The sequence below is a fragment of the Mobula birostris genome, chromosome 6 (assembly GCF_030028105.1).
Source record: "Mobula birostris isolate sMobBir1 chromosome 6, sMobBir1.hap1, whole genome shotgun sequence".
In the NCBI taxonomy this organism is placed as follows: domain Eukaryota; kingdom Metazoa; phylum Chordata; class Chondrichthyes; order Myliobatiformes; family Myliobatidae; genus Mobula; species Mobula birostris.
Window position 1 is genome coordinate 98,650,611 of NC_092375.1, and position 14,300 is coordinate 98,664,910.

The window sequence follows — 14,300 nt, forward strand, 5'->3', positions numbered from 1 at the left end:
AAGGGAATAAGGGGAAACCCAAGGAACTACAGACCAGCGAGTATCATGTGCAGGGAAATTGCTGGAGAAAATTCTTAGAGATAGGATATACAAGTATTTGGAAACCCTTAGCCTAATTAGGGAGAGCCAGCATGGCTTTGTGCGGGGCAGGTCATGACTTATCCAACCACTGAGTCTTTTTTTCTGACAAGATGACGAGAGAGAATGATGAGGGTCGGGTAATGGGAGGTATAAACACGGATTTTAGTAAGGCATCTGACAAAGTCCCCATGGGAGGCTAATCCAGAAGATTAAGATGCATGGGGTCTGTGGCGAATTAGCTATTTGGATTCAGAAATGGCTATCACATAAAACACAGTGGGTGAAGGGATTTAATCGAGCTGGAGGGTGGTAATTAGTGGAGTTCCACAGGGATCGGTGCTGGGACCTCTGCTGTTTGTGATGTATACAAATGACCTGAATGAAAATGTAAACAGGTGTGTTAGTAAGCTTGCAGATGATACCAAGATTGGTGGAGTTGTGAATACTGAAGAAGACTGGCAAAGAATACAAAATGATATAGATTAGTTGCAGATATGGACAGAGAAATGGCAGATGGAGTTTAACCCAGACAAATGTGAGGTTTTGCACCTTAGTACGGCAAATGCAAGGAGACAGTAAACTGTTAAGGGCAAGACACTTATCAGTCTTGCTGAGCAGAGATTCTGGAGTCCAAGTTCACAGCTCAATGGAAGTGACTACGCAGGTCTATAGGGTGGTTAGAAATCTTATGGAAAGCTTGCTTTTGTTAGTCAGGCATTGAGGTCAGAAGTCAAAAGGTTATGTTGCAACTTTATAAAACTCAGGTTAGGCCACATCTGGAGTATTGCATCTAGTTCTGGTCACCCCACCATAGGAAGGATGTTGAGGCTTTGTTGAGGATGTTGAGAAGAGGTTTACCAAGGTGCTGCCTGGTTTACAGGGCATGTGCTATCATGAGAGGCTGGGTAAGCTTGGATTGTTTTCTTTGGAGCGGCAGAGGCTGAGGGGAGATGTGATAAAGGTCTATAAGATAATGACAGGCACAGATAGAGTAGACAGGGATTCTTTTTTCCCCCCTGGATAGAAATGTCTAATACCAGAGGGTATGCAGTGAAGATGCGAGGGTTAAGTTTTTTTACTCAGCAGTGGATGCCTGGGATGTGCTGCCTGAGACAAATACATTAGAGGTTTTTAAGAGTTATATTTAGATAGGCACATGAATATGAGAAAGATGGAGCAATATGGACATGGTGCAGATAGGCAGACTTTGTTTTTTTTTCAAATTACTTTTTAGATGGTTCAGCACAATATTGTGGGTCGAAAGGCATGTTCATGTGCTGTACCATTCTTTGTTCTATATGGGATTACAGAAAAGTGAATTTCTTCGAAGATGACGACTGACCTGCTTTATTTCTTAAGTTATTTCAACTGAAACACCATTGTTAATACACTTTTATGTATTCCAGATTTGGCAAGTTGGCAAATTATTGTCACGTGTACAAATACAGTGAAAAGCTGTTTGTATGCCATCTGGCCAGACCATTCCAAAACACAAGTACATCAAGATAGTACAAGGAGGCAGAGGCAACGTGTGACAACCTCGTGGCAAGAAGGCTGCGAGCCAATGTTCGACTCCATTTCGCCGATTAAAGCAATGAGGAAGATCGAAATGCTGGCTGCCTGCCTTTTTAATCGCTGGAAGATCGCTCTGCTGCCAGACAGGGGAGACTCCCTTTTTAACTGCTGGTGAGATCACTCTGCTAAGGACGGGGAGAATGCTGTTCAGGTTTTCTGTGTTTTCGATGTGGACTTGGACTGTGGACATTTTTTCAGTGTTATATCTTTTTTGTATTCTGTGTTTTTCGCCCAATCTTTCTCGTTTTATTTTGTGTGGGGAAGGGGGATTTGGGGATCAATGATTGCGCTGCCACTTTTGCAGATGTCAACAAAAGAGACCATATTTATAGATCTTGTTAAGGGAAATGAAATAGAGCACATATGAGAACTTCTAGTAAACAGACTCTGCTACAAGCAACACACATCAGAGTTGTTGGTGAACGCAGCAGGCCAGGCAGCATCTCTAGGAAGAGGTGCAGCCGACGTTTCAGGCCGAGACCCTTCATCAGGACTAACTGAAGGAAGAGTGAGTAAGAGATTTGAAAGTTGGAGGGGGAGGGGGAGATCCAAAATGATAGGAGAAGACAGGAGGGGGAGGGATGGACAGGTGACTGGCAAAAGGGAAACGAGATCATATAAGAGGTCTGGGAAGAAAGACAAGGGGGCGGGGGGAACCCAGAGGATGGGCAAGGGGTATATTCAGAGGGACAGAGGGAGAAAAAGGAGAGTGAGAGAAAGAATGTGTGTATAAAAATAAGTAACAGATGGGGTACGAGAGGGAGGTGGGGCATTAGCGGAAGTTAGAGAAGTTGATGTTCATGCCATCAGGTTGGAGGCTACCCAGACGGAATATAAGGTGTTGTTCCTCCAACCTGAGTGTGGCTTCATCTTTACAGTAGAGGAAGCCGTGGATAGACATGTCAGAATGGGAATGGGATGTGGAATTAAAATGTGTGGCCACTGGGAGATCCTGCTTACTCTGGCGGACAGAGCGTAGGTGTTCAGCAAAGCGGTCTCCCAGTCTGCGTCAGGTCTCGCCAATATATAAAAGGCCACATCGGGAGCACCGGACGCAGTATATCACCCCAGCTGACTCACAGGTGAAGTGTCGCCTCACCTGGAAGGACTGTTTGGGGCCCTGAATGGTGGTAAGGGAGGAAGTGTAAGGGCATGTGTAGCACTTGTTCCGCTTACACGGATAAGTGCCAGGAGGGAGATCAGTGGGGAGGGATGGGGGGGACGAATGGACAAGGGAATCGCGTAGGGAGCGATCCCTGTGGAAAGCAGAGGGGGGGGGAGGGAAAGATGTGCTTAGTGGTGGGATCCCGTTGGAGGTGGCAGAAATTACGGAGAATAATATGTTGGACCTGGAGGCTGGTGGGGAGGTAGGTGAGGACCAGGGGAACCCTATTCCTAGTGGGGTGGTGGGAAGATGGAGTGAGAGCAGATGTACGTGAAATGGGGGAGATGCGTTTAAGAGCAGAGTTGATAGTGGAGGAAGGGAAGCCCCTTTCTTTAAAAAAGGAGGACATCTCCCTCGTCCTAGAGTGAAAAGCCTCATCCTGAGAGCAGATGCAGCGGAGACGGAGGAATTGCGAGAAGGGGATGGCATTTTTGCGAGAGACAGGGTGAGAAGAGAAATAGTCCAGATAGCTGTGAGAGTCAGTAGGCTTATAGTAGACATCAGTGGATAAGCTGTCTCCAGAGACAGAGACAGAAAGATCTAGAAAGGGGAGGGAGGTGTCGGAAATGGACCAGGTAAACTTGAGGGCAGGGTGAAAGTTGGAGGCAAAGTTAATAAAGTCAACAAGCTCTGCATGCAGTCGTCGATGTAGCGAAGGAAAAGTGGGGGACAGATACCAGAATAGGCACGGAACATAGATTGTTCCACAAAGCCAACAAAAAGGCAGGCATAGCTAGGACCCATACGGGTGCCCATAGCTACACCTTTAGTTTGGAGGAAGTGGGAGGAGCCAAAGGAGAAATTATTAAGAGTAAGGACTAATTCCGCTAGATGGAGCAGAGTGGTGGTAGAGGGGAACTGATTAGGTCTGGAATCCAAAAAGAAGCGTAGAGCTTTGAGACCTTCCTGATGGAGGATGGAAGTATATAGGGACTGGACATCCATGGTGAAAATAAAGCGGTGGGGGCCAGGGAACTTAAAATCATCGAAAAGTTTAAGAGCGTGAGAAGTGTCACGAACATAGGTAGCAAGGGATTGAACAAGGGGGGATAATACCGTGTCGAGGTATGCAGAAACGAGTTCGATGGGGCAGGAGCAAGCTGAGGGCCAGGACAGGCAGGTTTGTGGATCTTGGGTAGGAGGTAGAAACGGGAAGTGCCAGGTGTGAGAACTACAAGCTTTAGGATTATCCAACATAAAAACTATAAAGACAAAAGTTACAAATTTAAAGAGCTGATTGTATGGGGAGGTAAAGCGGAAAGAAATATTGTCAGAGTATAATGAACCATATTCAAAAGGAATATCGACTCTCAAGATAAACATATTCCATTAAAAACGACTCTCATCAAAATGTAAATATAGCTTACACAAGCTCTCTGAATGTAATCATATATGATTTACAGAGTTTCAGGTGACAACAGAGTAGGTAACTTAAAAAGAGAATAGGAAGCATGGAGTAGGTAAAGTGAAACAGTTCCAAGTGAGAAAAATGATTCATCAAGAACAAAACCTTTGATTTGCTACTTATGACTTATATAATATAAATTCATTAATCATTTGAAAACAACAGTATATGAAACTTCACACATGTAACCATAATAGAGGGCAATGTTACTACCAACCCAACAAAATTGGATTTAGAAAAAGAATCTGACCTAGAGTTGACATTACTGCTTTATATGGACTTAGTAGAATATTTAGGACGGAAGCAAGGAATTGTCTCAGTTTCTTTCAAGTAACATTTTAAAATCATCAAGGTATGTCTAAATGTTGGTAGTTTCTTGATCATTAGGGAAGAAAAAGCACAATTTTTTTAAAAAATACTTACGAGTAAGCAATTTGAACTCCTCCTTTCAGACCTCCTTCAAATACCCCCTTTCCTCTGCCACCAGCCAAAACCTGTGCCTTTACAACAAAATCTCTTGAGCCTGTGATGCAAAATAACAGGTACATATAGGATTAAACCGTGCTGTACGATTTATAAACTACCCTGGCCTGAATATTCACTTACCTATTTAGCTCAAAGGACCAATGAATAACAAAATGCATCTAGTTTACTTACTAACAAAGGCTATGAGCTTGCATTAACATCTTTGACAATACGCACAAAGTGGATGATGAAACAGCATAGAAAAATCAGCGAAGGTACTTCAAAAAATCAAAAGCAGCATTTGAAGACAAATCAGTCAATAGTTCAGCCCACTTTGAACACACTAAAATGTTTGGTCACATTTTAAAAGCAGAGGCAATGCTACTGGCTAGTGAAAGATTCCCAAATCAATAGCTTAGGTTTAAGCAACTAAAGATCTAGGAAGTTTCTGACAACTTACATATTTAAGTTCTTTGGAGAAATAAGATTACTGGAGCTTAAATTCACTTAAAGATACAGATTAAAGACAAACCTAATAATGTTTTTATAACCACTGTCTCTGTAGTGGGACACAAACTCCATTTGCAAAATGGAAGAACAAATTAAATAGAAATTAAATACTGGAAATACTCTGCAAGTCAAGCAGCATCTGAGGACATTTCAGCCTCTGTTTTCAGCCTGCTGAGTATTGTAAGCAATACTCAGGTTGGGGTTAGATTTCCAGATTTTAGTTTCTGCAGCAATAAAAGTTACACTATAGTTGCATTGCATTATTCGGTTTAATGATATTAATTTGTAGTAGTAATAAATATAGTCTTAATTTATAGTAAACCAGACTCCAGGTGTGTTCCATTTCTGCTGGACCTTTTCAACCCGTCACGGGGTCTATGACAAACTTGGGGTCTGCGTCCGGGATCTGAACAAATTTGGTTGGAGCCAATTTTCGAAATTGTGTGGGGGCTTGTCTTGATTGGGGAAATCCCTTGCAATTAATCTGTGTGTGGAAAACAGCAGAAATGGAGGCTAGTGAATTTATAGAAAACCCTACTCCTTTGTTTTTGAGGAGTGCCAGAAAGGAGGTTTTATGTGACATTACTAAGAAATGGAAACTTTCCAGAATACAGAAGAATATGATGAAGACAGGAATTCAGAGGAAAATAGCTGAATATTGTGTTGGGAAAGAGATATTTGAGGAGGAGTCGCTACAGAAGTTTCCGATAGGTGATGAGGAGACCTTGTTAAGACTAGAACAATTAAGAATGGAGAGACTTAAGTTCGAGGCTGCAGAGGCAGAGAAACAGAGGGAGTTTGAGAGGGAGATGTGGCGTCAAGGGGGTCAAGTGTCAAGTCGTGGTGGCGAGAGGGGTGTATCAATTAATGTCAGTCAGGAAATTAAGTTGGTACCTCCGTTTGCTGAAAAAGACGTTGATAAGTACTTCCTACATTTTGAGAAAGTGGCTCAGAACAGGAAGTGGCTGAGAGAGGACTAGGCAGTATTGTTGCAAAGTGTGTTAAAAGGGAAGGCGCAGCAAGCATATTCTGCCTTATCTGTGACCGAGCCGACTAATTATGATACTGTAAAGGAGGCTGTGCTTAAGGTCTATGAAATAGTGCCAGAAGCGTACCGACAGAAGTTTCGGGGTTTGAGTAAGTCTGGGAAACAGACATATATAGAGTTTGCCCATGAAAAGGAGAGGTACTTTGATCAGTGGTGTGCCTCGAAAGAGGTAGACGAGGACTACCACAAAGTGAGACAGCTGATGCTAATCGAGGAATTTAAAGAGTGTGTCTCAAGTGAGATACGGCCATACTTAGAAGAGAAAAAGTTTGAGACTCTTTCCACGTCTGCTAGGTTAGCGGATGAGCTTGCCCTGACTCACAAGATTGGGTTTTTCCCGAGCAAGGGTTATCAGAACAGTTACCAGGTTAATCCACCAAGTAAAACAGAAGACAAGGCAGGGGCTAGTGACAGAAGTAAAGAGGAGGGGAAACCCACCAGAAATAAATTTTCCAGTTTTACCTGTTACTACTGCAGAAAGCTTGGCCATGTGGCGTCTAACTGTCTTATTCGGAAGAAAGAAATGAGAAAGGAGAAGGGGAAAACCCCCGACGTGTGTGCGCCAGTGGCTGAGACCACATGAAGGAAGGTGGGGTCTGGCCGAGTTCAGGAAGGGATTAAGTGGTTTATTATCAAGGGTTTTGTGTCTGTGAAGGAGGGGTCACCCCTAGTTCCAGTGAGAATCTGGCGCGATACTGGAGCCTTTCAGTCACTGATATTAAGTGATGTCTTAGAATTTGGTGATGAGACAAAAACGGACCAAGTGAATATTCTGGAAGGTATTAGCAGGGAAGCAGAGGTTGTGCCTTTGCACAAAATAATTTTGAAATGTGACTTAGTGTCTGAACCAGTTGAGATAGGGATACAACCTAAATTACCGATAGCTAACGTGGACGTCTTGTTGGAAAATGACCTGGCAGGAAAAGATGTATACCCAGGGTTACAGCTAACAAGCTGGCCTGCTGTTATTGAGACAAGCGCAGACAGTGAACTTTATCCCGCATGCGCGGTCACAAGAAGTATGACAAGGAAGGCTGCAGAAGTGAAGCAATCTGGATGGGAGGGGTCAGGTGCCCATGATAGCGAAAACAGGGGTACGGATCCTACTGACTTATCTGAAACTTTTCTACCATCTGTGTTCGACCAGGACCCAGGTAGTGAGGCAGATAAGAGTGGGTTTGTCATTGTCCACGTGGAAGCTTGTGGAAGAGCAGGATAGGGATCCTGAGCTTGCAGTTTTAAAAGAGATAGCTGTTTCTAAGGATGAAATGGTCTGATAAGGATGTGGTGGTTTTTTGTAAAACTTGTCACACATGTCAAGTGGTAGGGAAACCAAGTCAGACTATCCCAAAAGCGCCACTTTGCCCCATACCAGCTTTTGGCCAACGTTTCTCCAGGGTCATTGTGGATTGTGTTGGCCCAATGCCAAAGTCTGCAGGTGGCCACCAATACTTGTTAACCATTATGTGCGCTGCCTCTAGGTTCCCAGAAGCAATACCCCTCAGGAACATAAAGGCTAAAACAGTGGTGAAGGCACTTATTAAGTTCTTCACGTTAGTGGGTCTGCCCAAGGAGATACAATCGGATCAGGGCAGTAATTTTACATCGGGTATATTCCAACAGATAGTTACAGAACTGGGAGCGAAACAAATTTTGTCCACGGCATACCAACCCCAATCCCAGGGAGGTTTCACTCTACCCTCAAAACCATGATTAAAACGTGCTGTATGGAAAATGAAAAACATTGGGATGAGAGTATACCTTTACTCCTATTTGCAATAAGAGATTCGATCCAGGAATCATTGGGGTTCAGTCATAGGCCTCGAGGACCTTTGACCTTACTGAGAGAGCAATGGTCTGATATGGAAGTGCGAATTGATGTATTGGATTATGTCTTAGAGTTTCAAGACAGGCTGAGCAGGGCTTGTGACCTTGCGAAACACAATCTCCAAGACTCCCAGGCTGATATGAAGCGCTGGTATAACAGACAGGCGAAGGAGCGAAGCTATGAGGTTGGAGATAAGGTCTTGGTTTTGTTTCCCTTGGAGAATAACCCTCTCCAGGCTCAATTTAGTGGACCTTACGAAATAATGAGGAAAATTGATGAGCTGAACTATGTTATCAGGACACCTGGTAGAAGGAAGACCACTCAATTAGTGCATGTAACCCTAATCAAACCTTATTTTGATTCTAAATCCGTATCAGTTGGGGTCACGACCAGCTGCAAAGACTAGCCCAGAGATAACTTGGGAGTGTAATGAGCAGTGTCTAGTTTCAGCTCGACTCAAGAATGCTAGTGTTTTGGAGAACATAGACAGTAAAATTAACCACTTGGAACTGAAACAACAGCAACAGATAATCATTAATTTTTTTTCTCCCTCAGCCAAAAAAATCTTCAACGTTGCAGGATAGCGCAGTATAAACTGATAACCATGATCCCATAGGACGTTGTTCCACTGGGTTGAATTTCTTCCTTGTCTTCAAAAGTTCATAACTTATGTCAGGGTAGAAAAAAATATTGTTCCCTTCTATCATCAATGGCCCTTTCCTATTCTCGGCAGCTTGGGCAGCCGCTTGTAGAATCCTTTCTTTACCTTGAAACCTTAAACATTTTATTAAAATTGATCATGGATTTTGGTCGTGTTGTGGTTTTGATCTTAGAGCTCTATGTGCCCGTTCAATTTCAATTGACCGATTTCCCTCTTCCATTTGCAAATTTTCCGGGATCGACCTTTGAAAAAATTTTATTGGATTATCCCCCTCTATACCTTCTTTAACACCAACAATCTCGAAGACCAAAATTTTTCCAAAAGGGGGAAGGTTTCACGCAGGTGAGAAACTGCTAGAAAGTTCAGCAGTCTAATGAACAAGGAGGCAATTAAAAGAGAGTACAGCGCGAGCTGAGAAGTCACCATGGTAATAGCTCAAAGCGGTTGAGCTAACGGACGCTGGAACTTTGGATGGATTATAAAAATTGATCCTTCGGTCTGATAACGGTAGAGGAGACACGACACAAGAGATCTGCGGAAGCTACCCGAGAAACCACTGGTGGAGTTTAAGACCACCACGAAGGTGGAGGCCACAGACGGATTAATTTCCAACTGTGATTACTAGTGCAGTAAAGAGCTTGCCTGTGGGGGTCTGCTGGTGGTGAACCCGTGCCATGGGTTAGTAGACCGTTCCCTAGAAGGGGCTCTATCCATCTGTGTCTGTGTGGGGGTCACACGAAGTGACTCTGAAGACTTCGGAAGCAAGAACAACTAAAGCTGCCAACTTGAACATCAACTCAATTAACTCTGTCTCTCTCCATCAATTCAACTCGACACAACATGAAGTGAACCGAACTGCTTAAACTTACCTGACACCGTAAGACTGATATCTACCTCCTGGAGTATTATTTTTTGTATCCACACACACATTTACGGATATATATATATATATATATATATATATATATAAAAAAAATAGTTTATAACCTGTATTGTATCATTCAGTTTAATGATATTAAATTAAGGAAGCCGACTGTGTCGCCTCTGATCTGGGCCGACATTTACATGCCGCGTGGCACCTAATTAAGTAGCTTGTTTATTTCGGCTTTTTTCTTAAAGATGTGTTGGGTGCGTTCCGGCCACTGCTGCATTCTTCACGGCAATGTATCGGTCCACAGCCCAGAGGCTGGGGACCACTGTTATAATTGACTTATCATTATATTCATGCGAGGAAAATATGCAAACAACAGGAATTCTGCCCTGTGTGGCTGTGTGTTTAATATTAAATTCGTTAGATAAACTCTGTTAGAAACGAAATTGAGTGTATTGGCCACTTATAAGTGACTTATCGTTGACTTATCACCTACATTCCAGTCGTGATTAACACCCCCTTCCCCTCCCCCCAGTCAGCCAGTCCACAAGAATATTGTCAATATTAATCCAGTCCGCAGTGCAATAAAGGTTGGGGGCCCCTGTGCTAAAGGCTCTCTACGGAATTTGGAATATCTTGAAGCCCACCGATAGCTGATTCACATGTACATGAGCAGAGACTCTGGCCTTTTTACAAGAAAGCTCTATGATGAAATGCTTTCAGCAGTGATCATGGCTAGAATTAACTCCTGACTGAGGAGGCACCTGGACCTGCTCCAGTTTGCCTACTACCACAATAATTTGACAGCAGATGCAATCTCACCACTTGGCTTTCACCTAGATATCAGCATAACATGATCTTGTCTGCTGTTTATCAATCAACACACATCAAAGTTGCTGGTGAACACAGTAGGTCAGGCAGCATCTCTAAGAAGAGATACGGTCGACGTTTCTGGCCGAGACCCTTCATCAGGACTAACTGAAGGAAGAGCTGTTTATCAATTATAGCTTGGCATTCAACAATACCATTCCCTCAGTACTAATCAACAAGCTCTAAAACATGAGCCTCTTATGAGGTCATTGACCTCCTCATTGGGAGGCAATATTCAGTGGGTATGTGTAGTGACATCTTCTTAGTGACAAATCTGGTGCACCTCAAGTATGTGTGCTTAACCCACTGCTCTACTCTACATTCCTGACTGTGTAGCTAGGCACAACTTAAATGCCATCTATAAATTTGGTGATGAGTCAACTGTTAGCAGAGTCCCAAATGGCAATAAGAAGGCATACATGAGTGAGATAGATAGGTTGAGTGGTGTCAGAATAACCTTGCATTCAACATCAGAATGATCAAGGAATTGATTATTTACTTCAGGAAGGTGAAATCGGGAGTACACACACCAGTCCTCTTTGGGGGTCATCAGTGAAAAGGGTGAGCAGCTTCAAGTTCCTGACCAACAACATCTCAATGGATCTATCTTGCACCCAACCTATTGATGTAATCATGAAGAAGGCTCTGCTACATTAAGGAGTGTGACAAGATTTGGTGTGTGATTTGGAGGTTCCAGTCCATTGGACTGCAAGAGGCTGCAATCGTAAGTAATAATTCTAGACTCAGCCAGTTCCATCACAGGCACAAGCGAGGTATAGATAGATTCTTGATTGGTCAGGTCATGAAGGGATATTGGGAGAAGGCAGTAGATTGGGGCTGAGAGGAAAACCTTGATGAAATGGCAGAGTGGACTCGATGGGCCAAATAACCTAAATCTGCTCTATAACATATGGGCTAATAGTGGATGTCAAGAAGGCATTCACCATTAAAGACCCTTGCCATCCAGGACATGCCCTCTTCACATTACTACTATTTAGAAAGCGGTATAGGAGCCTGACATTTTAGGAACAACTTATACAGTAATTTTTGTTTTGCACTCTACTGCTGCTGCTGTAAACAAATTTCATGACTGATGTCAGTGATAATAAACCTGATTCTTATTAGATTCTTTGTGTCATTTGTGCCATTTTTTTATGTCAGTATTGATATGAATACTTATAGAGGATAGAAACAAGCACTTCACACTTTGGGCACTTCTGTTTTCAGATGCGTAGACTCTAAGTACGCAAATCAGTATAGATATTATGCTGACATTTTGAGCTGCAGGAGAACTCCACTTATAATCAATGGTCTTGTGGTGCCATTCTGTCAGGACAGTTTGATTAGTGGTGCCACTTATACCTGATAAACTGCAGCAGGGAATGGGATAGGGAGTGGACTGGAGGTAAAACTGAACAATAATTTTGTAATCATCGGATTACTTCCTTTCTATATACATTATATACATATCTATATCTATATATATACACACACACACACCCTGTATTGCATTATTCGGTTTAATAATATTAATTCGTAGTAGTAATAAATATACTCTTACTTTATAGTAAACCAGACTCCAGGTGTGTTCCATTTCCATTGGAACTTTTCAACCCGTCACAGGGTCTATGACAAAATTATATATATATATATATATATATATATATATATATATATATATATATATATATATATATATATATATATCTGTAAGTGTGTGTGTGTGGATACAAAAAAGTAATAGTCCAGGAGGTAGATATCAGTCTTACGGTGTCAGATAAGTTTAAGCTGTTCGGTTCACTTTGTGTTGTGTCGAGTTGAATTGATAGAGAGAGACAAAGCTAATTGGGTTGATGTTCAAGTTGGCAGCTTTAGTTGTTCTTGCTTCCGAAGTCTTCAGAGTCACTTCGTGTGACCCCCACACAGACACAGATGGACAGAGCCCCTTCTAGGGAACAGTCTACTAACCCACGGCACGGGTTCACCATCAGCAGACCCCCACAGGCAAGTTCTTACCTGCACTGATAATCACAGGTCGAAATTAATAGGTCCATGGCCTCCACCCTCGTGGTGGTCTTAAACTCCACCAGTGGTTTCTCGGGTAACTTCCGCAGTTCTCTTGTGTCGTGTCTCCTCGGCCGTTATCAGACCAAAGGATCAACTTTTATAATCCATCCAAAATTCCAGCGTCCATTAGCTCAACCGCTCTGAGCTGTTACCATGGTGACTTCCCAGCTCGTGTCTTAGCTCGCGCCATACTCCCTCTCTATTTTAATTGCCTCCTTGTTCATTAGACTGCTGAACTTTCTAGCAGTTTCTCACCTGCATGACAGTGTATTTTCCTCATATGAATATATAAAATCATTGCAACACACCAATATCGCTGAATCAGTGGGAGCCCTGGGCTTGTTTTCCTGCAACAAGATGGTGCCATCGAGGGGTGACGGGAGACAGCGATACTCGAAGGGGGTTCCTTATGTCCAGCCTATTCCGCAATTTAGTTTTCGTTGCATTCATTGCAGAAAACTCCGCTTCGCAGCGATATGATGTTGGAAATGGAAGCAACGTTTTCAGTGTTTTCGTGGCTATCTCAGGATATTCAGCCTTGACTTTGATCCAGAATGCTGGCAGAGATGTTATGTCAAACATACTTTTCAGCCCACTGTCATTTGCAAGCTCGAGGAGTTGATCTTCTTCCCGTGCTGACATGGATGATTCACCAGGGACATTCACAAATGGGTCACGGACCCATTCCTTTGCACATCTTGGGTCATTTGCATCTTTGGTCACTGATGACCTTGCGTGCATTCAAGTTGAATAGTGGGCATGACAGGGAATGAGGAAAGATGCAGCTGACTCATATCATTTCATATCGCCAAATCATATTGTTTCCTCGCAGCCCGGTAGCACATGCTTTGCATGGTGGTTGAGGACCACTGCTTTAGCAACTGACTGGGGGGGGAACAGATTGCTGTCATGTTGTCTGAAAGGCTGAAAGGTCCCCTTGTTGAAGAACTCTCTGTACTGGTTTCTGAAACCCATTTCAAAAGAATATCAATCAAACTGACCTTTTTCAAAGAAAGCAGATAAATCCAATTACCATAACCACAAAGAGCTGACTACCGCAGTGAATATCACCGCCAGTCCACCCATACCACCTTCTCAAGTACCTAAAGTATCACAAACTGCAGTATGTATTCCATCTATCTAAAAGTACCATGTCAAAAAAGAATGCACAGATCAGAATCAACAACAAAACATGACCTTTTTAGATTTCAAAATTTTTTGACTCTCTGCCAATTGGGAACAACTGTTGAATATCCTCAAAATTTTTCTGCCATCAAAAACTTCACCTCCGTCTTAAATTTGTTTCAAGATAGCATGCACTCCATGAGCTCAAATAATTGCTCCACAAGAGACCCAATCGTAACTGTTGTCAACCAACTCTATATTATTGCCTCAACACTTTCCTCAACCTTTCATGCTATACTACTGCCTTTCACCTACTGGGTGTGAAGCAAGATATTCCAGAATTCATCTAATCCACAATATTACCACTCGAGAACCAAGACCACCCAACTTCAGGCATTAAGTTGTAATATACAAACGAAGCTTATGTATACAAAACTATCATTGAAATATACTGTACATGACAACTGACTATGTAATTAACATCCAAAATACACAGGATCTCTTAACAACCTGCCCGAGATACAACACTGCCATTGTGCAATTAAGGTGCACAATATTTTCCCCCTGGCAAATATTGATTACTCCCCATATGTTGATAACCCCTTTAGTGGAGGCAGTTGTTGACAATG

General features: G+C 42.7%; 1 protein-coding gene across 3 annotated transcripts in view; it reads right to left on the reverse strand.

Moving 5' to 3' along the window:
• LOC140199223 (succinate--CoA ligase [ADP-forming] subunit beta, mitochondrial-like) overlaps window positions 1–14,300 on the reverse strand; it is a 202,105-nt gene that overhangs the window by 161,688 nt on the left and 26,117 nt on the right. For all 3 annotated transcript variants that reach the window (XM_072260920.1, XM_072260918.1, XM_072260919.1), the window contains exon 3: window positions 4,650–4,749. In XM_072260920.1, the coding sequence (XP_072117021.1) occupies window positions 4,650–4,749 (100 nt within the window). The remainder of the gene's footprint in view (window positions 1–4,649; window positions 4,750–14,300) is intronic.